Source organism: Chiroxiphia lanceolata, chromosome 1 (assembly GCF_009829145.1).
Source record: "Chiroxiphia lanceolata isolate bChiLan1 chromosome 1, bChiLan1.pri, whole genome shotgun sequence".
In the NCBI taxonomy this organism is placed as follows: Eukaryota; Metazoa; Chordata; class Aves; order Passeriformes; family Pipridae; genus Chiroxiphia; species Chiroxiphia lanceolata.
The window spans coordinates 126,009,928-126,035,136 of record NC_045637.1 but is presented as its reverse complement, the minus strand read 5'-3'; the positions used below and the strand labels follow the sequence as shown (position 1 = coordinate 126,035,136).

At 36.3% G+C, this 25,209-nt stretch overlaps 1 protein-coding gene across 4 annotated transcripts in view; it reads right to left on the bottom strand.

The window, feature by feature from the left end:
• CRPPA (CDP-L-ribitol pyrophosphorylase A) overlaps positions 1 to 25,209 on the bottom strand; it is a 110,411-nt gene that overhangs the window by 59,914 nt on the left and 25,288 nt on the right. For all 4 annotated transcript variants that reach the window (XR_004357919.1, XM_032692549.1, XM_032692560.1 and 1 more), the window contains exons 4-5: positions 10,520 to 10,624; positions 3,970 to 4,015 (exon numbers count right to left, since the gene is read on the bottom strand). Coding sequence is in view for 3 of the 4 variants with exons in the window: in XM_032692549.1 (XP_032548440.1) it covers positions 3,970 to 4,015; positions 10,520 to 10,624 (151 nt within the window). In the remaining variant the exon portion in view is untranslated. The remainder of the gene's footprint in view (positions 1 to 3,969; positions 4,016 to 10,519; positions 10,625 to 25,209) is intronic.

Here is a 25,209-nt window from a genome sequence, read left to right as displayed (position 1 = left end):
AAAGGATGTTAGGATTCAGACTTTCATAATACAGTTATAAAAAAGACTTGAGGAAGTTAACAAATTATTAAGAAACGTTTTAAGAAAACAGTCTCAAAAGAAAAATAACTCATTAGTCTATTTACATTAGTGAAATGTTTCTTTGTATTGCCTTAAATAAGAATGATATATATACATATAAATATCTAAAGTACAAAAATGTATTTAGGTATGTATGTTTTTCTTATTCCCATCTGAGTCAAGTTTAGCAAGCCCAAAGTTGTTGAACTGTTGAAGGAAACCAAAAGTTTCAATGACTAATAAATATAAACTGTAGATTACATGAAATTTGGAAATGCAGTCAAAAAATTAAATGTGTACACTCAAAAGTTCTTCATCACTACTGAATTCATCCAGTGATAAAATGTGCATTCAGCACAGTAAATTGGGTAACTTAGTAAGAAAGAAATCAGTTGTGAAGACTGCAACAGTAGCGTGGATCTGGTGTGAGGCCACAGCCATTTGCACCCTACACCCTCCTAGCCCATACATTTAGCTTCTGGGATATCTCCCAAGAACCTTGGCAGCAGGCAAGGTGGTCTTCCAAGACGTGGTACTTTGCAACTCAGCTTCACAGAGTCATGTAGGACTTCTCCTTCAGGGTCTCTACATGGCACAAAAGGGGAATGACAAGTAGGAGCGCATCATTTACAAGAGCATGTAGTGACAGAACAAGTGGGAATGGCTTCAAACCTGAGAGTAGGTTTACATTATATATTAAGAAGAAATTCTTTACTGTGAGGGTGTTGAGGCACTGAAACAGGTTGCCTGGAGAAGTTGTGGATGATGCCACAGCCACATGGTGAGGGGGAATACATCAGAATGATGCTCAAAAGGACCAAAAATATGTTGTCCCCCTAAATATGCTTTAAGTGGGGCATGAACTGTGAATAAAGCACCTGTCTAATATTATTTGTATGGTTCAACTGTCCACTACCAAAATAAGTCATGTTATAACCACGTGAAGATGTGGTATTTGAAGCCTTTTGAAGGGCACAAAATAGATAAGGCACAACTCTCAAACTGCAATCTTGAGTACTAACGGTGCCATTTCAAAACCCCATTAAAGATAACCAATTATGTAACATAACTCTGTTATGCAGTGTCCTAATTATACAGAGGACTCATTATACTGCTTGCATAAGGAGAAAAGAACATGTGCAGCTTCTCCTTCCTGAACTCATGCAATGCAGCAAGAAGCAAATCTAAACTTCAGTGATCTTGAAGTACAGTTTTTCACAGACACCAGGCATAACAGAACTACTGTGGTAACTGAAGTAGGTATATTGCATGCTGCTACAGCAACAGAACACTGGATAAGTAGAGATCAAGTAAGGGATTAGCCTGATTGGCCACCATGAAGGTCTTCATTTTTACTTTAAACTACACAAACTTTTCATTATAACCATCAGCTGGAAAAGACTGTACTGGCTTCAGGGAAAACAAAAAATGTGATAACATGATGAAATACACATATAAAATATGTATCTATGAAGAGAATGTCTGGTCATTTACAGCATTTTGTCTCCAGAAACAGCTAGTGAATGTTCCTTTCATTCAAATAAGCTGCATTCTCATTTTCTACACAAGCAGTTTTAGAAAACCTGCTTGGAATGTATCTTAATTTTAAAATAAATTACAACTAATCTCCTTTAATGACCTATGAGATTACTGAAGCCTTTGTGTATACAGAAACATGGAAATTCACTTGTTTCAAATTTATAATTTTTTGAACACCACTGAGAAAGGGTCTGGCTTCATCTTCTTCACTCTGCCCCATCTCGCATTTGTACACGTTGGTTATGATCCCCCTGAGCCTTCTCTTCTCCAGATAGAGCAGTCCACGCTCTCACAGCATCTCCTCATATGACAGACATTCCACTACCTTAACCATCATGATGGCCCTTTGCACGACTGTCTCCAGAATGACCATGTCTTTCCTGATGGGGGAACCCGACACTCCAGATGTGACCTCACCAGTGCTGAGCAGCGGGGAAGGATCAGCTTCCTCAACCTGCTGCTCATGCTTTGCTCTACTGTAGCCCAGGGAGCTGCTGGCCTTCTTTGCCCCAGGAGCACACTGCCAGCTCCTCTTCAATTTGCTTTCCACCAGGACCTCCCAGGGCCTTCTCTGCAGAGCTGTCTTGCAGCTGGTCAGTCTCCAGCCTGTAATGGTGTTTCCAAACGGTAGGAGTTTGCATTTCCCCTTGCTGCATTTCACGAGGCTCCTGTTCACCCACTTCTCCAGCTTGTCAAGGTCCTTCTGAATGGCAGCACAACCACTTGGTCTATCAACTGCTCCTCCCAATATTACATCATCTACAGACTTGATGAGGGTGTGCTCTGCCCTATCATTCAGATCATCAGTGAAGATTTTAACTGGTGTTGATCCCTAGGATAGACCACTAGTAACTGGGCTCCAGCTAGAATTTACTCTTTGAGCCTGGTAGTTCAGCCAGTTTCAATCCATGTCCACTTTTCTGGTCTGTACTTCATCAGTTTGTCAATGAGAATGCCATGGGAAATAGTGTCAAAAGCCTCGCTGAAATCAAGACAAACCATATCCACTGCTCTGCAATTATTTCTACATTTCATTGCAGAAGGTTTGTCAGGCATAATTTCTGCTTTGTAAATTCATGTAAACTAATCCTAGTCACCTTCTTGTCTTCAATATGTTCGGAAATCCTGAGCTTGAAAGCTAAGAGTGTGGAACCTCTAAGAATCCTACACAAAACAACATTTTCAAAAATTCCAGGCTTCCGGCTATGAAGATAGAAGCTCTTCCTTTCCTATCAGAACCAGAACTTCCAAGGCTTCCTAGCCCTATCTTCTTTTGTGCCTATAAAATTCAGTCAGGTAGTTCTAACAATGCATATAATATGTAGTCTTTGACCACTGTAATAACCAGAAGTTTCAAACTTGTTGCATACCTGGAGGTCTAGATAAGCAGCCTAAGAGAATACCACAGCAATGTCTGAGCTCTGTTTAGGCTTTCTAGTTTGTCTATAGTGACAAAGGTGATCTCAGCATGGTATAATTTACCCAAATCAGAAGCTAAGTTTGTAACAACAGATGAGACACCGAAGCGAACAATGTTCACTTAGGTGTCAGCGAGCCAGTCACTCACCGTGTCCTAACAGTACACAGGTTTTGCTCTAGTTTTCTTAAATACGAACTACATTCTTTTCTCTGGAAAGGTATTTTTAATCCCAAGGTAAGTCCCTTTCTCTTCATCAGTTTCCGCAGTTTTATCCCTCAGTTCTCAACAAGGAGTCAGGCAAGAGTCCCTTGAATCACTGTCTATCAGTTTACAATAACCATCAGTGTGCTCGTTATACATGCAGTACTTGAAAATTCTTCCTTTCTATACTGACTTACTTTAAAACCAATCCAGATAAAGGCTAAATCCAGTCTTTATGTTAAACTGATATGAAACCACTGTTACCAGTACAAAAAAAAGGTTAAAAACTAGTTCAACAAATACTTATAAATTAATGAAATATCTTAATATCATGTAGTTGCTGTATTAACTTAGGTAATAACTGGCTGTGTGTAAGACAGTGAAGAGCCCTAAAGAGTTAATGTTTAATTTTCAGTCTACTACTTAGCTTAGAAAGATGGAACATATTTAGAATTGATCTGCAAAGCAAAGAAAAAAATAAATTGTTTATTCCTTATAAAGCCATTCAGAATTTATCTCTGTTTGACTGTAATATACACAGCTTTTTATAAGGTTCTCTATTCTAAGAGAAGTAAATAAAGGTAAATATGCATAATACAAGTATTTCAGTGAACAAGCTAAAACAACTTGCCTCAGCACATTTCATCCATCATAAAACCTTTCTTAATGACATTTCAAATTACAGCACACAAGATTCTTAATTAGACTCAGAAATATGCAAACTGACAGTCACAAGGACAAACACATACCCTTAATAATCGATTCAGCTGCATACAGATCCCGCTTGTAGGTCACCTAAAGGACAGACAAGCCTCATTAGTTTTAACACAGCAGGAAGGAATGCAAAACCAATAAAACAATGCCCTGAAGGCAATTCTTTACATTTTAAATACCATAAACAAAGGATATTGTCAATTTCTTAATTTTGGTAAAATATCACGGGCAAGTTATGAGAACAGAGGTTACCAAAATTACTGGAAACTTGAGGAAATCCTTTTTTAAATAATTAGATCTGCTTAGAACTCATTTGAAACCTAAAACTATTTTCAATTCTTTGAAGAATCATGAACACATGATACTGCATCTATTTTCACACATTCATTTTACTCTAGTTTTATTGCAAAAAAATTTCATTTTTAATAGGTCTCGAGATCATACAAATGACAACCATGGAGCAATCTAGTTATTGTTTTTACTAATATAGGTGCAATTTTTCAGTAGTGCAAGACAGTTACTGTTAATGAGAGTCCAATTAATCAGCGGGAGTCAGTGAGATTACAAGGAGAGTTTGTGTGAGCTTAAATTTGTGAGTTTGTGAGAATTAAAAACCAGCAAGATCTTTTTGAAAGTATTCATCAGATCAAGTTAGATGGACAATAAGACGCTGAGTATTTACTTGGTACTTGCAAAAAACACCTTTCATACTTGCCTTTGTACCCTCATGGTGGTTGACAGTCCCAGTAATAGGCTTTGCAAGTAAAATATTGTAAAATTAAAGACAGCATCTACCCAAGACATTACCAGTCTTTGCTAGCAATGTCTTCACAATGACATGCTGTGACTTGAACTGACATAACTCTTTAATATTTGTATTTGGTTTGACTGTAACTTCCATTTATGTTAAATAAAATTTTATTGGATTTTCTGCATTTGTTCCTCTAGTCTGAACAACTTTTTTCCTCAAAATGTCCTGCAGAGGATTCCAAGAGCTCTAGTGCTGCAAATTAAATCTTACAGCAGGACACCATTGTAGGTATCAGCATCTTAGTCTCCAAATAAGTGATTATTTGATTTTACCATAAAGATTCTTGTAACCACTTTCCTTTTGATCTCATAAATGACGCTCTGTATTGTAGTTAGAAACAGACAAATAATATTACTTTCCTCATCACTTCCCCAAGGTATCATATTCTTTTAAAATTAAAAACTAACTTACTTCCATACAGTTTGTCCTGCAGAGGAAGCAGCCAGAGAATGAATCTAGCCTGAGAAATCTTATGTGTCTGAGTTTACATACAAACATTTACATGTCTGCTTACTGTTGGGAAGAATCAATGTCTTGAAATTAATTTTAAGGATAAGGAGTGACCAATTTTGTTGCAAATTTTCTTTCTATTAAGTTTCTAGAGTGCTTTTACACTGAACTTTCAGTAAAGTGTAACAGATTATCAACTAAAAACCTTTCAAGAAACAAAACTAAGGTCTATCAGAGGTGGTCTCACATACTCTAAGGTTCACAATCTCTTTGAGGTGCAAAAGTACTTTTAAGCAGTAATTTTAGGTACAGTTTTGAAGAAAACAGCAGAAAAGAATAAAATGCAAGAATGAACCTTCAAAAAAATCCCCTCTGAAATTCAGAGCCAGACATAGCAAATACTTTTTAAAGAAATAAATCATTTGAGACCATATCCCATTCTCCATATGTATTTCTTTTATTATCTTTGATCCTACAAGCTAATTTCAGGTTAAGCTTCATGAAAACAGTAAAGTTAACAGAAAAATCCTGCGAGACAGCACAGGTGACCACCATTTACCAGTCAGAGAAGGAGAGATTCTCTACACTCCTTCCAATAATGACTAAGATGCTAAATCAAACCAAAGTTTCTCTTCACTTATGGATATTCATAATGCCTCTGGATTTTCCTGTGTTGATTAAGACATGTTCTTGCAATTTAGCTGATACTTATTCAAAAAGGCAGAAAACCATGGCATACAAACCCTTTGGTTTAACTCAAACCACTGATTAGTATGAATGTGCTTCAAACAATTTAGGAGATTAGTCAACACAACAGTTAATTGTCCTGGGCAGCTTTACTGCTTTACCTCTAGTTTCACTAAAGCGGATTTGCATTCTAGGTTCACCCCAGCTGGAAGCAATTTAGATTTAGCCAAATCAATGAGGAAGAATACTTTAATTGACACTCTATACCACAAAGTAAGGCAGCATTATCTGCTCTTCACAGGTGAGGTGCAAAACATCATGGGAGGGAGGGAGGAAAGTGAGAAAAATGATGTATAGGATTTCTCTTTGTAGAAGACAGATTTCTACCTCATCCATTTTTGCTTTTCTTCTATCACATTACTAATCTAAATCTCTACATAATTATAAAACTTATTTTTTTTTCATGCTCATCTCTGAAGGTTCCTTATTTATCAACAGTTGCTCGGAGCTTGAGTCTGGATTTTACTACAGTGTTTTAGATGCACTTGCAATATTAGAACATCTCTAATTCCATATTCTTGTTTCTGTATCAATGGCTGACATAAGGTATTTTGCCCACACACAGTGGAAACTTGCTATCCTCTGTGATTCCTACCTACTTTCAAAGTCACTGCCCTCCAAGAACTATTCTCTAAATATGATCTATACTTGGTTTGTTTCTAAAAACACTCCTATATATTTAGCTGCAATGAAAAGCATACCTTTTGTTTAAACTGTTTACTAAACAATCCTTATCAATAGGTTATTTCTGATCAATTATATTTTTATTTACAAATCCTTAAATCTTTGTCTGAAAAGTTTATCAGACGTTAAATACCTTAGAGACAGTAACAGTTTCTGCAGAACTGTACATGGGGAGAATTATCTTTTGAAACGTATCAGTTATCTAATGTTTCATCTATTTAATGAGAACTACTAAAATTACAGTCATCCTATTATTAATTAAGATGCAATGCAGTAAGAAGTCAAACTTCTGCAAACTGTATGTTGTATCAGCATTACCATGTTATCAGTAAAATTATAATCTTGTAATAAAGTCTTGCAGTCAATTTCACAAAATAAGTAAATTCCATGTTGGTTGACATTAATTACATTAGTCCCTTAACTCTTTATTAATCAAGTTTTGCCCGTAGAAGAACACCCTTTTTGTTTTGTTGGTCAATATCAAACTCACAGGCTTCTAACTCGGATTCTCACTCCTCATGTGACAATATTATTTTTCATTTTTTCCTCTTGAACATCCAATGTTCCAAGATTTTCAGAATGTTGTTGCTGCAATCCAGAATAGCACTAGACGAAATACTAGAACTCAACACAAATACCCCACTGTCACAGAACATGAAAACATGACCTGCTTATTTAGCAAAGGCAGAATAGTCTTACTTTATTAAACATACCACTACTTTTCTGTATAACAAACAATCTATTTTATCTATTTAATAAAGCCTCAAAATGATGAGATAGGTTTTGTTTGTTTTGGTTTTTTTTCCCATGTACCCTTCTCTCTCAACAGCCAGACTGCAAGTTTTCACTATCTAGGAAGATGTTCTTTTAAAAGTTCCCCGAAGTTATTCCTATTCAATATTTAAAAGTCTTCTTCATACTAATTTACCTTGATGAATACTTCAGATTTACAAAACTGCACAGTAAATGCAAAAATATAACTCTTTACTGAACAAATACAATAAAGTTATGATCACACATACACAAAATGTATTGCATTTTACCTTAATGAAGTTTTTCCCCTCTCTTATACTGAGATATCATACAGATCTCCTTCGTATGGAATATTTTTGTAGGATTATAAAATGATCATGTTTTTTACAAATGGTGAGGATTTTTCACTCTGTCAGCATTAAGTCTAAAAATCTGTATCAACGTTTTAAAAATGTTCTTACACTGATTTTTTCATCTGTGTTATACACACCTATATATTAGAGTCCAACAAATACATTCTGTTGATTTCATACTTAAAGAGCATATTGCCCCAGAATATTTAAGGTAATTTTGCTTCAAAGGTGGCAAGCACAGAGAAACTGAAAATGTGGTGTTGATATTCTCATTCTGTTTCCCTTTTTTGCCATCCTGATCCCAATATCTTATAAATAGCTATATAATAACTACATTTAAAATAGAACATATAAATATTTATAACGCTGAAGCAATTTGAATGTTCCTGCTTGGTTGTTGTCACTACAAAGAATTATTTTAATTTTGCAATTTGTTCCCAGAAAGTAAACACACTATGTCTTGCTTTAGCTCCAACAATGACTTTGAAATGTTGCTTTTCCTAATGTACAAGTAGACACTCCTCAGGTACAATAATCAGTACTAATTCAAGAAGACAATATATAAGCATACACAGGTTTTTCCCACAAGTTTGAGTCATTTAATGTTATGTAGGTTGTACACTGAATTCTTACAAATATCTGATCTGCTCTTTAAAGATTCAAGATCCTCATAGGATGAAACTGGTTTGTAATACTTGAACTTTAGAAACTCTCCTCCATCTATTGACACCAGATTTTCAGTTACACATCCTCTGAAACCTCAACTGAACAATTTTTAGGTATTTCAATTCTTATTTATCCGGATGGAATATCCTTTTGCCTCATATTGAAAAAATAAGACTGAGGCCACTGAGAGCACATCAGTTCTTGGCATATGAAATATCATTTATCTTAGCATTGAAAAACCTAACAGAAAAAAACAAACATATATTACAAATTACGTTATTACACAGCTAAGGAAAGACAGTTGTGTTTCTGAAACATGATTAGTAACAAACAGCAACAGTTCCTAACCATTTTATAGGCAAGGACCATTTGAGAAAAGTGGCAGTCTTGTGCACTTTGTCAAACTGCACAGACTGAGCACAACTGTTCTCTTCCTTAATGGTACTGCTTCAAGTCACCTGCCAAACACCTCGGTACAGAGTGACCAACACCTGGGTGCTATTCAAAAAGAAGCAGCTATCTTCCTCCATAGTCTCTAATCTGATAAAAGTATTTTCTGCAGAAACAATCTAATATTTCACAGACCTTCTCATTTTTGTGCCTTTGACTTTTAATGTCTCCACAAGCAGCAGAAGACACCAATGACTTTTAGCTACAACATAAGAGATGGAATAGGGTATTAAAAGGTACAGGTAACTTTAATGACAAAGCACCAGCATCTTTGTGCATACCGTATATGGTATATTCACTGCTCTGCACCACCTGCAGCACAGGATCTGCACAGAAATGGGTGCCCTTGCTATTGTCACACTCTGAATGATACTGTCAGCAGTGAGATTCTTTCATAGGTGACCTTGGCTGGATGCCAGGTGTCCATCAAAGCCAGTCTGTCACTCCCCTCTTCAATTGGATAGGGGAGAGAAAAATCAAACACAAAGAGGAACGATGCTAAGATGGTGTGAGAGAACTTGGCTTGTTCGGCCCAAAGAACAGAAGAGGAAGGGTGGGGAAGGGCCACAGAGAACTAAATGAACATTATAAAGAACTAAGTGAACATGATTGGTGTATCTTGTTATCCTTCATGCAAGTACCATGCCTTACAATGAGAACAATGAAATCACCCAAAAAAATTGTCATGTAAATATGCATGACATAATCTGTCCCTTAGAAGAATAAATAGGAAAAGAGACCATATACTCTTTCAGAAAGACTATGTCCCAGCAAGATATGGAAAGAAGTTTATGTATGCAACCAATGCACAAGTAAATTTTGCTGTTAAATTGCACAGGAAATTTGCATTGCAGACTCAGGAAATTACCTTTCTTTGTAAGATTTATGGTCATACTATTAGAAATCATGTCCCTTTGGAGGAAATTTACCGTCAAAGATAGATGGAGTGATTTGAGCTGCTTCCAGATCCTTCAATGTGCTAGTGAATAAAATAAAATAAACTCTTAAAAATCACATGACACAACAGTTACTGAGAAAGAATAATGTCCCACCATTCAAAACAATGAAATGCAATACTTTCAAGCAGCAGGGATGTATACTTTGGCACCTTTACAGACACCTCCTTTGTTAGTCATCAGGAACCTACAGATTACCAGACAAGGTGAATGATGTTTAAAAATTTTTAGAAGATTTTTTGAAGAGATCTTAAATATTACACTGTTACTGAATGTAACGAACTGCTCTAAAAATCAAATCGGTGACAGTCAGGTATTTGGCATCAGAGAAAGAGTGATATCCTCATAGGAAAAGTTGAGAAAAATAGACAAAAGTTATAGAAATAGCAGGAGAAAGCTCATATCATAAAAGAATGTTCTTAGTTTTGGAGATTATGGATTTATAGTTTTACAGATTGTCAGGTTATTCAAGTACCTAGTTGGTTTTCCTACTTAGAGAAAAATACTGTCTTCATTGATTATCTCTAGTAACATCTGCCCAAGTCTGTCTACAAAAACAAGTTCTGAAAAGGGGTCATGATGATACAAAACCAATTATAAAATTTGAAAGAGAAAAGCCTAACTTACAATTGAAAACACATCTGAATTTTTATGATAATATGCAAATTTTATTAATTTTAAATGATATATAAAAACTAGATATTATTGCCTTTACCTTCCAGAGGTCAGCTGTTCCTTCAACAAGTTTGGCATTTGTTTTACAGTATTTCAGAGCCAGATGCAAACATTCAGTTCCATAATCCAGGTCATAGTCTGTACACTGTAGTAATTAAAAAAGAAAATACATCCTTAATTAGCCTTAAAGAAATCATACTTTTAAGCAGTAACAGATTTGCTTTCATTAATTAAACCTTACATCTCAATAGTCTTATCCAGAATAATACAACTGTATTAGTTAGGTAGGTTCAGAATGGACGAGAAATCAAAAACTGTTCCAAGAAGCTTATGCCAAATTGTAGGTATCCAGGAAAGCGTTACATAAGTAAATAAACATTTTATAAGCACAGATGAATTCAATTAGGTGCTGCAAGTATCTTCCTAAACCTTTACATTATTAACTAAATGAATGAGAAGTTACACGTATAAAAAAAATTTTTGATGGAGTTGAGGGAGGCTTCACCAAAAGACATCATTGACTTTCCAGTGACAAACCTTTAGAGTATGGAAACAAGTTAATAAACTCATGACTCTTCAAATTCCATATCTGTGTTGGTTGCTGCATCATCAAAAAAGGATGGTAGTACCTATGAACCTCTGTATTCCTTATGTGACTCCCTCTATCTTTTTCTGTGACTCCCTCTATCTTTTTCTCCAGTTACCTGCACAAAAATAGCAAAGTCTCATGGTGCCTCACAAGCCTTGCAGGAAAAAAAACCCAAAAAACCAAAAAAACACCAGACAAAAAAAAAAAACCAAAAAAAAGTTTGTCCATTTTTCATTCACCTAGAAAAGACATTATTCTCTCAACACACCCTTCCCAAGCAGTTCAGCTTCCTATAAGTAGTGATTATAAGAATCCTATTAAGGAAAAAACTGAGTAGGGAGCAGAATCTCCTGAGCCAAAACATAGGTAGAAAAGCAGGAACAGTATCCAGACTCTATTAAAGAGTGAATAGCCAACAGTAAGAACAAGGCAATCATATCTTCTTACTTTCCCAGAATACTCCCTTGGCCTCATATAAAGCTATTATTCTGGCTTCGGAAATCCCTAAAATAAAAACTCCCTGAGGGACACACTGAACCAGAAGTGACTGCCTTAACAGTATTTAGTGAATTACAGGAATCCTGAATTCACCCAATTATTTTTTTGAATAGCAGTATTTTTTAGCAGCTGCATCAGGGTACATCTGATTCATCACTCTTTTCATCACATGGTCTGTTGTTCTCACTGAAAAGGGAGTGCAAAACCAACTTCTCAGCCCTTCAAAATGCTCCACCACATCTCTTCTCACATCTTCCCACCAATAAGTCATGTCGTGTGTGGAAGTTTTACAAAACTTCGTAAAGGAGGGCAAAACGGTTGATCATTTATCTGCACTTACCTATGAATTTTATCATAACATTCTTCTAAAAACCTTCTTAGTCAGCCCTCATCTCTACTACACAGAAAAAAACTGGGTAAGTCCACTTCCTGTTCCGAATTATTTATGAACAAAATAACAGCGCAAGTCTCAACACAGGCCATCATGAAACTCCACTAGTGGTTTACTGCTAAGAGAACTGGTCATGCACTTTACCTTGTTTCTTACCTTCTAACATGTAATCTACTCTGGTAAATACTTACTCTTATCCCAAATCTTTTAAGTTTCCTTAAAGAGTCTTTAATAAAAGCTTCTGTGGAACATCTTGTTATGCAAGTAGGTTGTCATCAGCTTCAGCAACCTCAAACAAGATGCCAATTAACTCCTTAGAGAATGACAACTAGCTCTGCAATACATAAGCTTTCCTTTACAAAAGCTGAAATAACCCTTCCATTGTGTCAAATTTAACCATATGTCTGCAAATTCATGTTTCAAAGATACCAGTAATTTCCAGTCTCCTCCAGGATTCAAGAAATCAAAATTGTCCAGAATGTAAAAATCTGAGTTAAAGAAGAACCAAATGAGAGTGCTTCAATACAAGTTAACTTCTTTTTTTTTATTAATTTCCTCAAGAAGTTTAATAAAACAGATGAAGGATACATTTTTAGTTTCTATTCTTGTTTTATAGTGTATCAGTGATATTCAAGGAATTCATCAGCATGACACATCTGTATTGTATTAGTAACACACACAGATATCTTACAAAAATCATAGTTATCACTTTTACATTATTTAAATTAGTAATTTTTGTCAGTTTGTCAGCCCACTTAGAAAAGCAATTTAATTGTTATAGTTCTCTACAGTAGTCTTAAGCACTTTGAGTTACAAAACAAGAGACACAAGACGACAGAATAACTTAGAAAGGGGTTTCATAAAGACACTTTGGAATATTTTTAAATTATGCAGAAATTACCTATAGTCTTTAAATAAACAAGATACAAAAAAGTTCAACAGAAAGTATAAAGGAATAGGGAACTCTAGCTCCAAAATATATAAAATGCAGTAATCTCTCAAGTAAAGAGGTCCAGAGATAAAGTGCCAATAAACCCAGAAATGGCCTAGTAATTCTCAATTCCAAATATTTATTACCAAAATTGCTCCTTTTTTTTGGTTTTATTTTTAAGGAAAATTTTCTGGTACAACAGAAACTATTTTCTACTAATGTGAGTAACATACAGATTAAAAAAAAACCTATATATTTTCACTTTGCTTCAGAATGGAAGAAAAAAACTCAGAAAAAATTAGCTTGAAGGAATTTACTTTTCAATAAAATTAAGTTACATCTTTTTAATATACCAGTAATGAATGCAACTAGGACAAAACTAAGCAATTCCAACTTTTTGGCAAGGTATTAATTACAGTTAATTAGTTGGGAGTGGAGAAATTCCATAAATGGGCTAAAGCATCTTGAGGGTATTGCTGGCTTCAAGGGATGAAATACGACACAAAGCAAAGTAATAATTAAAACCGTATTTCACTAACACTTGTATATCATGACTTTTACCACTCTTATTATCTGTAATTGTTTCAACCTAAACACATTGTCACAGTGTACTGTTCTGCAAGTCTGATACGCTGATGTCAGAAGAGAACAATGAAATGAAGTATCAGCACAAGACTAGCTTAATTTATATACCATCCATATGCTAAACAGCTTCACAAGTGAAATTTTAAATCCATATTTAAAGTGCACAATTCAAAATCTTCTATGTTGCTTTAAAAAATTCAGTTAACAAATTATGCATTACTAGGGAGCATCTATAAAAATAAGTTGTGCATCCAGGCACAGCATCATCAGCCAGTCAAGGGAGGTGACTGTCCCGCTCTGCTCTGCATTGGTGTGGCCTCACCCTGAGTGCTGTGTGCAGTTTTGAGCACCACAATGTAAGAAAGACACAAAGTGCTGAAAGGAGAGCTACAAAGATAGTGAAGGGCCTAGAGGGAGGCCATATGAGGACCTGAGGTCACTTGTCATGTTTAAACTGGAGAAAAGAAGCCTGAGGGGAAACCTCATTGCAGTCTACAACTTCCTCATGAGGGGAAGCAGAGGTGCAGGCACTGATCTCTTCTCTTTGGTGACCACTGACAAGACTCAAGGAAATGGCACGAAGCTGCGTCAGGGGAGGTTTAAGTTGAGTATTAGGAAAAGGTTTTTCACCCAGAGGGAAGGAACAGGTTCCCCAGGGAAGTGGTCACAGCACTAAGCCTGACAGAGTTCCAGAAGCACTTGGACACACTCTTGGGCATATGGGGTTGTCCTGTGCAGGGCCAGGAGTAGGACTCAGTGACCCCTGTGGTTCACTTTCGACTCAGGATATTCTATGATTCTACAAAAATCTGTGAGGAAAATTCTTACTGACCCAGGTGTGCAACCATTCTCATCCTAAGTCTTCTGTATGTATTGTAGTGTACATCTAGAGTCAATTTACAATACAAAAATTTGTTTAAAACTCCTACTATTTCTAAAGTCTCTTTATGACTGAAAGCCTTTTTAACATAAAGTTTGACAGTGTACAGTTAACTGAGCTTGACATGCACACACAGCTTTGTGAAACAATAGACATAGTTTAAGTTTCAGACCACAGATTTGAAATTGTGGAAACAGCTGGAAATATTGGCACAAAACATATTCACAAAAGAAAGAAAACATAATAGTTTAGCTCTTTAAATGACACAGAAGAAAATGTTACTTAAAAATGCTTTTGTACTGTAGAATATTCAAAGACATTCTAATAGGTGTTTTCGGGAGACTTTTTTGTGGGTGTCTTCTTTGTTTATTTGTTTTCCAAGAGTGGATGATTGAATAAAATACTATGGGTGGAGAGAGATCCAGAATTTTAGCATTACACCAATTCTTCTTCCTCTTCCCCCAAAATCAGTTTGAGAATATTTTGAAAAATACAACTACTTCCTAAAATGCAAGGTATACTGCTGTTGCTTAGAGATGTAAACATGGAACAAGGGGTTAGAGAAAAGAGCAGCTACACAGAGCCTGTGTCTCCCTGGTACTTACTAATACTCTATATGCTCATTTGTTTCCAATACTTTGAACTCTACTTTATTGTATCTTTATACTGATAAAAATTTTGAATGGATATATGGAAACCAGTGACAGAACCTGAGGGAATGGCCTGTAGTTGTGTCAGGGGAGGTTTAGGTTGGATATTAGAAAGATTCTTCACCCAGAAGGTGGTCGAGTGCTGGAAGCTGGTTGGCTCCCCAGGGAAGTGGTCACAGCACCAAGTCTCAGAGAGTTCAAGAAGTGTTTGGACAGTACTCTCAGGCACATGGTGTGACTCCTGGGGATGGTCCTGTGCAGGGATAAGGGTTGGAGTTGATGATCCTTGTGGTTCCCTTCCAACTCAGCAGATTCTGTGATTCTGTAGTAACCATACAACAGAACAAGCATGGATGAAAAAAAAAATCATTACAGCACTATCAGTCTCTTATTTTTCATCATTCCTTAGTTTACAAAAAGGATGCAAAATCATTATTGTTTATTAACTGAAAGAAAATCTTCGGATTTGCTCCTTTACACAGGTATCATTAAAGCCTGTGTAGAGCCAGCATTTATACTTCGGTAACGATTGACTGACTCATCTTTAGCACTTTTTCCACTGTCAGCAGAGTCTGTTTTACTCTCCCATGGAAATCTATTCAATAACATTCTGATATTTAATATCAGAACACTTGCACTTCAAATGCATAACTAATTAACAAAAGCAGAGCTTTATGATTTTTCCAGATCTTTGCAAATCAAGTTTCCACCGCTGAAGGGCCAGAATACATCACGAACATTCATCATAAGGAACATTTTACTGAGTTAAAAAAGAAGCAGACACAAGCTCTTGCTGAACCTGAATTTGCCTATTTTTATTGTATTTCATAAAGATTTTTTTTTGCCATGCTCACTACCATGGAAACCAAAAAATGCTGAATCCAACAATGGATTTGCAGCAAGCACTCAGCCTACAGCAATACACCACAGCTAAATGAGAAATAGCAGAAGAAGCAAAAAGGAGCAAATGTGAATGAGGAAACACTGAGATGAATGCGAGTTCAGATCAGCTCATCTCTGAAACTATTTTTACTGTAGTTAATTATTAAAACTGCTGTGACATATATCCAGATGCAGCAGTACTTCACAGTGAAGAGAACTGATACAGCAATTTACTCTCTAACACAATTAAGCAAGCCTTAGAGACAACATAGAAGCGCACACAACTTTTTCCTAATGTTACTCCGACCAAGTCCACACAAACTAACATAATGAAAATCAGAACACAAGCTAGATGAGGATAAACAATGGCACTGGTATGAAGAAGAAATACTTGAAGCAACTCAGACATAGGTATTAGTCAGATTGACTTAATAAAATGGGTACTGAGTAACTATGAGACAGTGTTGATTTTTCTGATATCAGAAAAGGACTGTGTAAGGGGAGGCTCAGCTTGGAGATTAGGAGCAATTTCTTCATAGAAAGGATGATTAGACATTGGAATGGACTGCCCAGGGAGGTGGTGGAAGGCATTTAAGCTGTTCTTGAAGGCATTTAAGGAAAGACTGGACATGACACTCAGTGTCATGGTCTAATTGACATGGTGGTGTTCAGTCAAAGGTTGGACTCCATGATCTCAGAAGTCTTTTCCAACAAAATTGGTTCAGGATGAATCTGTGTGACAAAGAAGTTATTTTGAGTATGCAGCTGAACATGGAATTTCAGAGCTCAAATAAAATTTCAGTTTTTTAAAAAGTTGTATTTTATTTACAGTGTGAAGAAATAAGAAAATGATAATATTCAATGTGACAACAGCAGCAGCCAAAGTACTGTATTAGGACTCATTGTTTACAGTTTCAAAATTATCTTGTAAATTGGAAAAATACTTGGAAAGGAACTATACAGACAAGACAAAGACAAGAAACATCTCGTCCTAGTATAGAAAAATACAGATTATTTAGGTTATTCTAAAAACATGTAAAGAAGTAACTGTTCACATTTTCCCAGTAAAAAGATTTCTAAATATATCAAGTTCTAAAATTAAGAGAGAATTTAAGCAAGCTTGGAAACAGAGGTGAGCCAAATTCAGGCCAAGTTAAAATGCTTTTTTTTTTTTTTAACAGATAAGATTATTCATACTTGGAACAATTCACTTCAGAAAAATCACCTCTTGAAATTATGCAAGACTGGTCCTTTTCCTTACCTTTCAATACAATAAACTGTCAATAACAAAGAGAGGAAAACTTCTAGCATCACTACCTTCTCTTCTTCTTTGCTATCTCAGAACAAGCAGAAGATGACAATTTAGGTCAGTGGTCTCCCATATGCTGGATATCAGGATTCTTACTCAGTATTCTGCATTTTCTGAGCCTGTGCCAAACAGGTGATTCTTGTGGATACAGAACACTTACCAGGGCAAATCCAGTGACACTTACAACAACATTCTCATAATCCAGTCTAACTTTCAACTTGAATAACTGCAGTGTTTCCTTAACGTACATCTTCCAAATTACATCTAAAGACAAAGTGCCTTTTCACTGCCACAGAGATGCCAGATTTCACCCAGGGAGTGGAAGCTTTGCACCACTGCACCAAACAGTTCCAAGAGCTAATATGTGAATTCGCAAAATGCTGTGAGATCCTACAGGATGAGGAGTGACATCAAATGGAAGCAATTATCCCATTAGCAAAAAACCTTTTTTTTTTCTTATGCAAGGCATCAGAATCTCTCCAAACATTCTTGTGGCAGAAATTAATTAGGGCAAGGTGGGGATTCAGACAATATCCTGGCTCTACCATTGCGCCAAAGAACTAATCAAGTACAGAGCAATCTAAACTAGCATAGTTTTCTCAGTAGACCACCAATCTAGCTTCAGTTTTTGAATAAAAGAAAGCATTACTGACAAAATTAATTTAGCATATTTACCCTGAAAAGTATTCCGTAGAATTGGGCAGGTTTTAAGGATATTTATTCCTCTAAATTTCAGGACAAAGTTGCCAGAGTAAAAAGATGCCAGACAAGCATGGAGGAGGGCTCTGCAGAGGGACCTGGACAGACTGGAGAGTTGGGCTGATTCCAACGGGATGATGTTCAACAAGACCAACAACCTTGGGGTCACAACAACCCCACACCGTGCTACAGGCTGGGGACAGAATGCCGGGAGAGCAGCCAGGTAGAAAGAAACCTGGGAATTTGGATTGACAGGAAGCTGAACATGAGCCAGCAGTGTGCCCAGGTGGCCAAGAAGGCCAATGGCATCCTGGCCTGGATCAGGAACAGTGTGGCCAGCAGGTCCAGGGAAGTGATTCTTCCCCTGTACTCAGCACTGGTGAGGCCACACCTTGAATACTGTGTCCAGTTCTAGGCCCCTCAGTTCAGGAAGGATATTGAGGTGCTGGAGCAGGTCCAGAGAAGAGCAACAAGGCTGGTGAAGGGACTCGAGCACAAGTCCTCTGAGGAGAGGCTGAGGGAGCTGGGGTTGTTCAGCCTGGAGAAGAGGAGTCTCACGGGAGATCTCCTCACTCTCTACAACTCCCTGAAAGGAGGTTGTAGCCAGGTGGGGGTTGGTCTCTTCTCCCAGGCAGCTATCAGTAAGACAAGAGGGCATGGTCTTGAGCTCTGACAGGGGAGGTTTAGGTTGGATATTAGGAAGAAATTCTTTACAGAGAGGGTAATCAGGCACTGGAATGGGCTGCCCCGGGAAGTGGTGGATTCTCCATCCCTGAGGTTTTTAAGATGAGACTGGATGTGGCACTTAGTGCCATGGTCTAGTAAACATGGCAGTAGTGGATCAAGGGTTGGACGTGACGACCTCAGAGGTCCCTTCCAACCTGGCTGATTCTGTGATTCTATGAAGTAACTGTGAGATGTCTTTGGCAAATATCTCAGAACTACAACCTGAAGACTGTATAAAATTTGCATATATTCATTTAGATGAGGTTGACAACCCTGCATTTAAGCAACAGTCTGTGTGCATCTGTCTCAAGATGAATGGAGAAAGGAAGAACAAAATCTCTTCAAAAATGCACTATTAAAAAAGTAGCTGTATTGTAATTTTGCATCAAAACAAACAAAAAAAAAGATTACCAGTTTTTAGTATGAATTAAATGAACAGAACTCAGGTTCTACTGAAATTCCAGATAAATAAACTTTAAAATGTGACTACAACAAGACATAAAATCCCAGCTGAAATGGACCACAACAATGAAAGAGTGCTGTTAATAAAGCAGAAACTTCTCATGTGAAAAGAAATAGATTTTCTTTTAAGAGCTACACAGATTTCCTCATCAAACAATCATAATCCCAATGACACGTGGACAAATCAGCAGAAAGGCCTCCTTTTGATAGGTTATTTCACATGCTTAGACTGCACATTGAAAAACACAGATATTTGCCATCTTGATACCAGTAGTACACAGCTACTTAAAAACAGGGGTAGGAATTTCAACAAACTATTCAGCCAAGTAGGTTGACTTGGATCAACCGAGTAGATAGTTATACTAAAACTGTAATTATCTGTTACATTTCACAGGCAAACAGAAGAACACTGCCCTTAAGACTTCATACAAAGAAGAACATTGGTTCTGTCTTCATACAAATCATACAATAAGATTACTATCATTCTAGCTAGCTCTTGTCTAATTCACAAATCACTTCTTTATTCAGTATTTCAGAATACCTTTAAAGAGAAGGAAGAAAACCTATAGAAACAAACTGGAATGCAGAATTAGGACAAATACAACAATGATGTACATGGCATGTATTTAGAAGACCTGAACATATAACTACAAAATACAAAAGCAAAGTGAGTGACCAAAGCTGGGGATGGTGGAGAGCATACAGAAACTGCAAAATGCATTTGAATAAGAATGACGTAAAATGATCATCCTTACAATACAATACACTTAATAAAAGATGCCTGGTGCTTTTTTTAAAAAGGCAACAGCCAAGAAACAACCTGTTACAGCTTGTGATAAAAACTAAATATCTTACATACTTTTTGTCATATGTTAAAAATAATGGTGATCTCTTTGACAGTGTTTTTACAGTACAAAATAAACAGCTCTGAGCCATATCAACAATTCATGATGGAATAGCATCCTCTACGTGAAAAAAAAGTTTTCTCCAAGTGAATGTTTACAGGAGATAAATATTAAGCTGTTCAGCTTTGCCACAACTTACATGCCTTGACATACACAAAGTTTTGTGTTTGGTGAATGTTAAAAATAAATCTTGAAGATTCAGGTATCTTTAGTCTTGACAGGGGGTGAGAAGTGGTTTTTTCCAGGATTCCAGCATAGAATTAAATGCCCAAATTCTGTCACACTTATATTTTTGACCCTACAGTCCTTTTTCTGAATCTGACCCTTGCTCCCAAAGTTGCCAAGGTCTTAGTTACCAATTTGTCTGCTACTGTGCATCTAATTGCCTCTTGCTTCTGGCAATAATAATGTAACAGACAGAGATTTCTTTAACAAAAAATGAAGCCACAGGAAAATCCCCAAATCAGTCGAGACATTTTGCCTCGAAGGTCTGGCCTGACCTATGCCAAAATATTGCTAAACTGCTACAGCTGACTTCACTTTCCTGCTACAGAGGATACTAAAATGCTCCACACATTTGAAAAAGAATCCCAGTAAAGTTATGCCCTTTCAAAAAGCACTTTAGAAGTTTACAAAATCCACATGGAATACAATCCCTATTATTTACATACAGAAAAGACAATACTTTGAGCAAATACTTCTACAATGAGCCTAACAATAGCCAACTTCCCTTCTTACTCTGGCAAAATCTTCCCTGAACATTCGCAGGGGTTTGTTAGAGAACAATTTGGGGATTTCCTTTTCTTCTACTAATGAACAGGTTGGACAGTTTGCAGAATATCTCAGCCCCATCTGCAAACATCTTGTAGTGATTATTTTGGGGAGTGGAAGAACATCTGCCTTCCAGAATCCAGCATCAAAGTATTTGCATGATTCTTCCTGACACACTATTGTTTTGTATCTTGTCATTACTATGTTTATATATAGCAGCTCTCTCCTATGCAGGCAGATGCTGTAATGCCCTACAAGTAAATGCGATTGCTTATTATTTAAAAATGTTAGCTATGAACAGATAGACTAATCCAGTGTATTTTTTGGGACCAAAAAGTACTAATCTCTACATAGTTTCTGCATAGATTGGATAGAATCCCTAAGATCAGTCTGATCTGTGTGGATATCTGTAAGGAGGTTATAGCCATGTATTATCAGCAAAACATCTCTAAAACGCGTTGAAGCTCATTCTCCTTCAATGAGTATTTCTGTTTCCTGTTCCTATTTTTTTTTTTTACTTCAGCTTCATTCTGATTAGCTAAATATAAACTTCCATAATCTGCAAAAGTCTGCTATCAACACATGATTTAACTAACTACTTATACAAACACTCCCCCCAAAAAAGGTGTAGCTCTTGTGGTAAATTTTCCCAGGTTCAGCAGATCTTGAGGATAATCATAAAATAATTTAGAAATGATTAGCAGAAAAAAAAAAGGTGTATATCAAAATAATTTTTCTTAAAATTAAAGTTTCTATAAACTCCTCCTTCTATTTTTCAATAGTGACCACACTTTGCCATGCCATCCACATGTGAAGGATTCCTGCAGAATACCCTTCTAACATGCCCCTCTCTTTTTCCAGCTTTTGTATGGAGCTAATCTTTCTCATAAGGTCCTCGGCTTCACTGGACTGGTCACATCAGTGACCCCCAGCATTCATGCTGACAACTCTCTAACCATCATATCAATCTTCCCTAGATTGTTTATTTACATCTCTGACGTAGAAGCTGGTCAGAATCTTCTACATATCACTCCTCTCCTGCTTCCATTTTCAGTTGTTTCTCTGCCAAATCATGAAAGGTAAAGCTTTTTAGATGTTTCTACTACGTTCCCTGCTTTAGCAGATACCATTCAAATGCTCAGTGCTTTAAGTCTGGGTATTTCAGCCTTTATATATTGTGGTTGTGTTACTTTGTATGGTAATGTGACATGACACAACAAGATGCTCTGTGTTAAAGAAAAAAGATCTCTGAGATCTCTGTGCATTTCACAATATGTCAGAAACAAGTATTACAGAAATCAGTCTCAGCCTACTTTGATTAAAGGAAAAAAGTAGTCTACCTGACTTCCTGATACTCTAATTCCTTAAAAACATCTGCTCCGGGGAACATTTGACTTCTGGTAAGTGAAGTCTTCCCCACCCGTGTAGGATCATACTTCACATTTGTTCCTATTTAAATTAAAAAGCTAAACAGAAATATGAAACTATCTTAAGCAAAAATGAACAAGTCTGGTCTAAGGAATCTATCCCTTATTTACTATCTTTGGAAGAGGTAGATTTCCAATTAACACTTTTAACTTTCCTGATTTCCCTTAGGGCTGATAAGAATACAAAAGAAACATGTATTTTAAAAGATCAGGAACTTAATTATTAACATAATAAAATAAAAATAATAAGAAAACATCCAACTGGCTGATTTTGTTCCAGGTATATAAGAATTGAAGTAAATCCTGGGTTCTGCCATTTTTTATAACTTTTCCACATGTTTTACTAGTTACTAGAGATTTGGATTTTTTATTTTAAAAAATTTAACTTGTCCACTACTAATATTTACTGTGGATCATTACATTGTGCAGGAAATGAGAACTCACAAATTAGGACATACCAAAACTAAGAGTACTGATGCAACAGTACATTTATCTGCTTAACAAACTTCTATATCCTTCTACTCAAAATCCCAAGGAAAACCCCTGGCTAAGGTAAAGCCTCCTGCTTGTGAGACACCACACACAGTATAAATACAGTTCTTTCTCCCCCTGCAGCTGTTTGCATCTGTCACTTTTCCACCTTGGCTCACATATGCATCATACAAATAAAAGCTGTAACTTTCATAAATTTCATAAATTTTACAAACTGAAGGGCATGAAAGCACTGCTATATTTCCTAAGCTGAACACAGAGATTTGCAATAAAAATTGTTAAGCAGTGTTACATACCATCAGGTGCCTGTATCTGCCAAAATCAGACTATGCCTGATAATTTATTACATCCAAGTACTCTATCTAATGACATGTAAGTCAGAGTAGTGAGGCCTTCTAAGATCAAGATATTATTTTAGCCCCACTGGCTGTTGTGGGCTCTGAACAGCTGCTTAATTTCAATATGGACTTTAAACATTTTTAGTCTGTCTTATGTGACATCCAGTACAGCAGACAAGACATATCCTGAGTTAAAAGTGGTAGAAACCTTATAAAATGTTAAAATCAATATCATTGCTCTGGAGCAGAAGGAGTAGATATTTCCTAAACTGTTCTTCTGATCCTGTTGCATTGGAGCAATTTTCATCGGAGGTAAAAGAACACAAAAGAGTTTTCCCTTCCCTGTTGCACCTCCATTTACCTGCCTCATCAAAAAAGGCCTTTCACCATGAAACAATAATGCTTCTCAAGTTGCTTGCATTCCCCAAATAAAAAAGTGAAAATATAGGACATCTGAATATCTTTTTTTTCCTCGCTAGCATATATGCAGACATTATAAAAAAAAAGGTTGCTTTTACCATTGATGTTAAAACTCATACTAACTGAAAAAGCCTGAGACTATTTTAAGGAAATATTTTCATAAAACTATACTATGGTTTCAGTAGAGTTAACAAAATATTCAAAATTAACCATCAGAAAACCTAACAGTATCCAGAACCTCACCAAAAAGCGATGAAGAATGTTTTTTTTAATGATCTCTCAAAGCCATTACAAAGACAACAGAATGCATGTGATTTTTGAGCAACAAAATTTAAAAGGTTTCAACAACACTACTATAAAGCTGAGGAGTTAATAGTTATGATGCCAGAAATCCTGACATCACTGCAGTTAAATCAGAAAGTAACATATATCTGAAAAAGATCTGTTTAGAATATGTATGTTGTAGCCAATAAAGATGTGAGAGTGAAAAGTAAATTGAGATCCAGCACACAAAAATGAAATGCATCACAATGAAATGCATGTGAACAACCTGGCTGAATGTCTTCAAAATCCATGCTGGATTTTTGGTGCCAAATGTCAAGGAGATTTACTGTAACACACATATATTTCAAGATAATATTGTAAACCAGTCTTTGGTATTTGTACATAAAATTATTTGAAGTAGATTCAAAAGGGTATGTATTCTTCCCCAAATCATTTTTTTTTTCATTTGAGCAAGAAATGGACAATGATCATACAAAAGCATTTTTTCATATTTTAATAGTGCTAAATTTCTAGTTCTAAATAAATTTAAAACAGCTACAAAAGGAGAAGCGGCCCTAGTCTGGTCTGCCCAGATTGGTACCAGACAAGAAGAGACAAAATAGATGGCAAACCTGTAAGGATCAGAGAACTGACCTTTAACTGAATTTTGCAACTTTGTGGTCAATATACTCAGTGATCTTATGTTCATGAAAGAGAACACTTCTGGAAGTAAACACTCTAAACCTACCTACTCACATCAGATGATGTATTTAAATAGAGACGGAGTTTAAAAGCAGTATTCCACATTACCCGCATTGTAACTGAAAAGCTTATGTTACCTGAAGCAATAGTTCAAATAGACAGTTTCTCTCTAAGGAATATATATTTGACTGTTGTTTTTCCCTGTACTGTTGTTGCAAAAAGGTCACAACTGTATAAAATACACAGAGTGGAATCATGATCTCATGCCAAGTCAGTCAAAATGAATGCCTTTCCCAGCTTTGTGAATGACTTGCAACATTAGTAACAAAATTATTTTCTCTTTTTTGTTCATCTGTACAATAACACTTGCCTTCACCAGGTTATTGTGGGAATTAATTATGGATATGTTAATATTTAGGAAGCATCATAAGCTGCATCCATTCCTACAAAAATTTGTCCTACAGTAGCTTGACCGTTTTTCAGGACAACAATTATCTATCTTTTTTTATTTGTTTGTACAGTTCTCAGAACAATAGGGTCTTAATCCTTGACTTGGACAGCTAGACACCATTGAAACATAAATAATTAGAAAACAATATGAGTTGAGAGGTTTTAGTGAAGTGTTATACTTCCCAGGGATCCAAGGCACAGAGCATTTAAATGACCAGAATTTAGCCAAAGCAAAGGGAACTGGGGACAAGGAACCATAGCTTTGGTTGCTTCTAACAACTTTGGTGGCTTGTTCTTGAAAGAGCAGGGATACAAAAAAGAAGGCTGTTGGAATGCATCTGTGAGAAAAGAACACTACT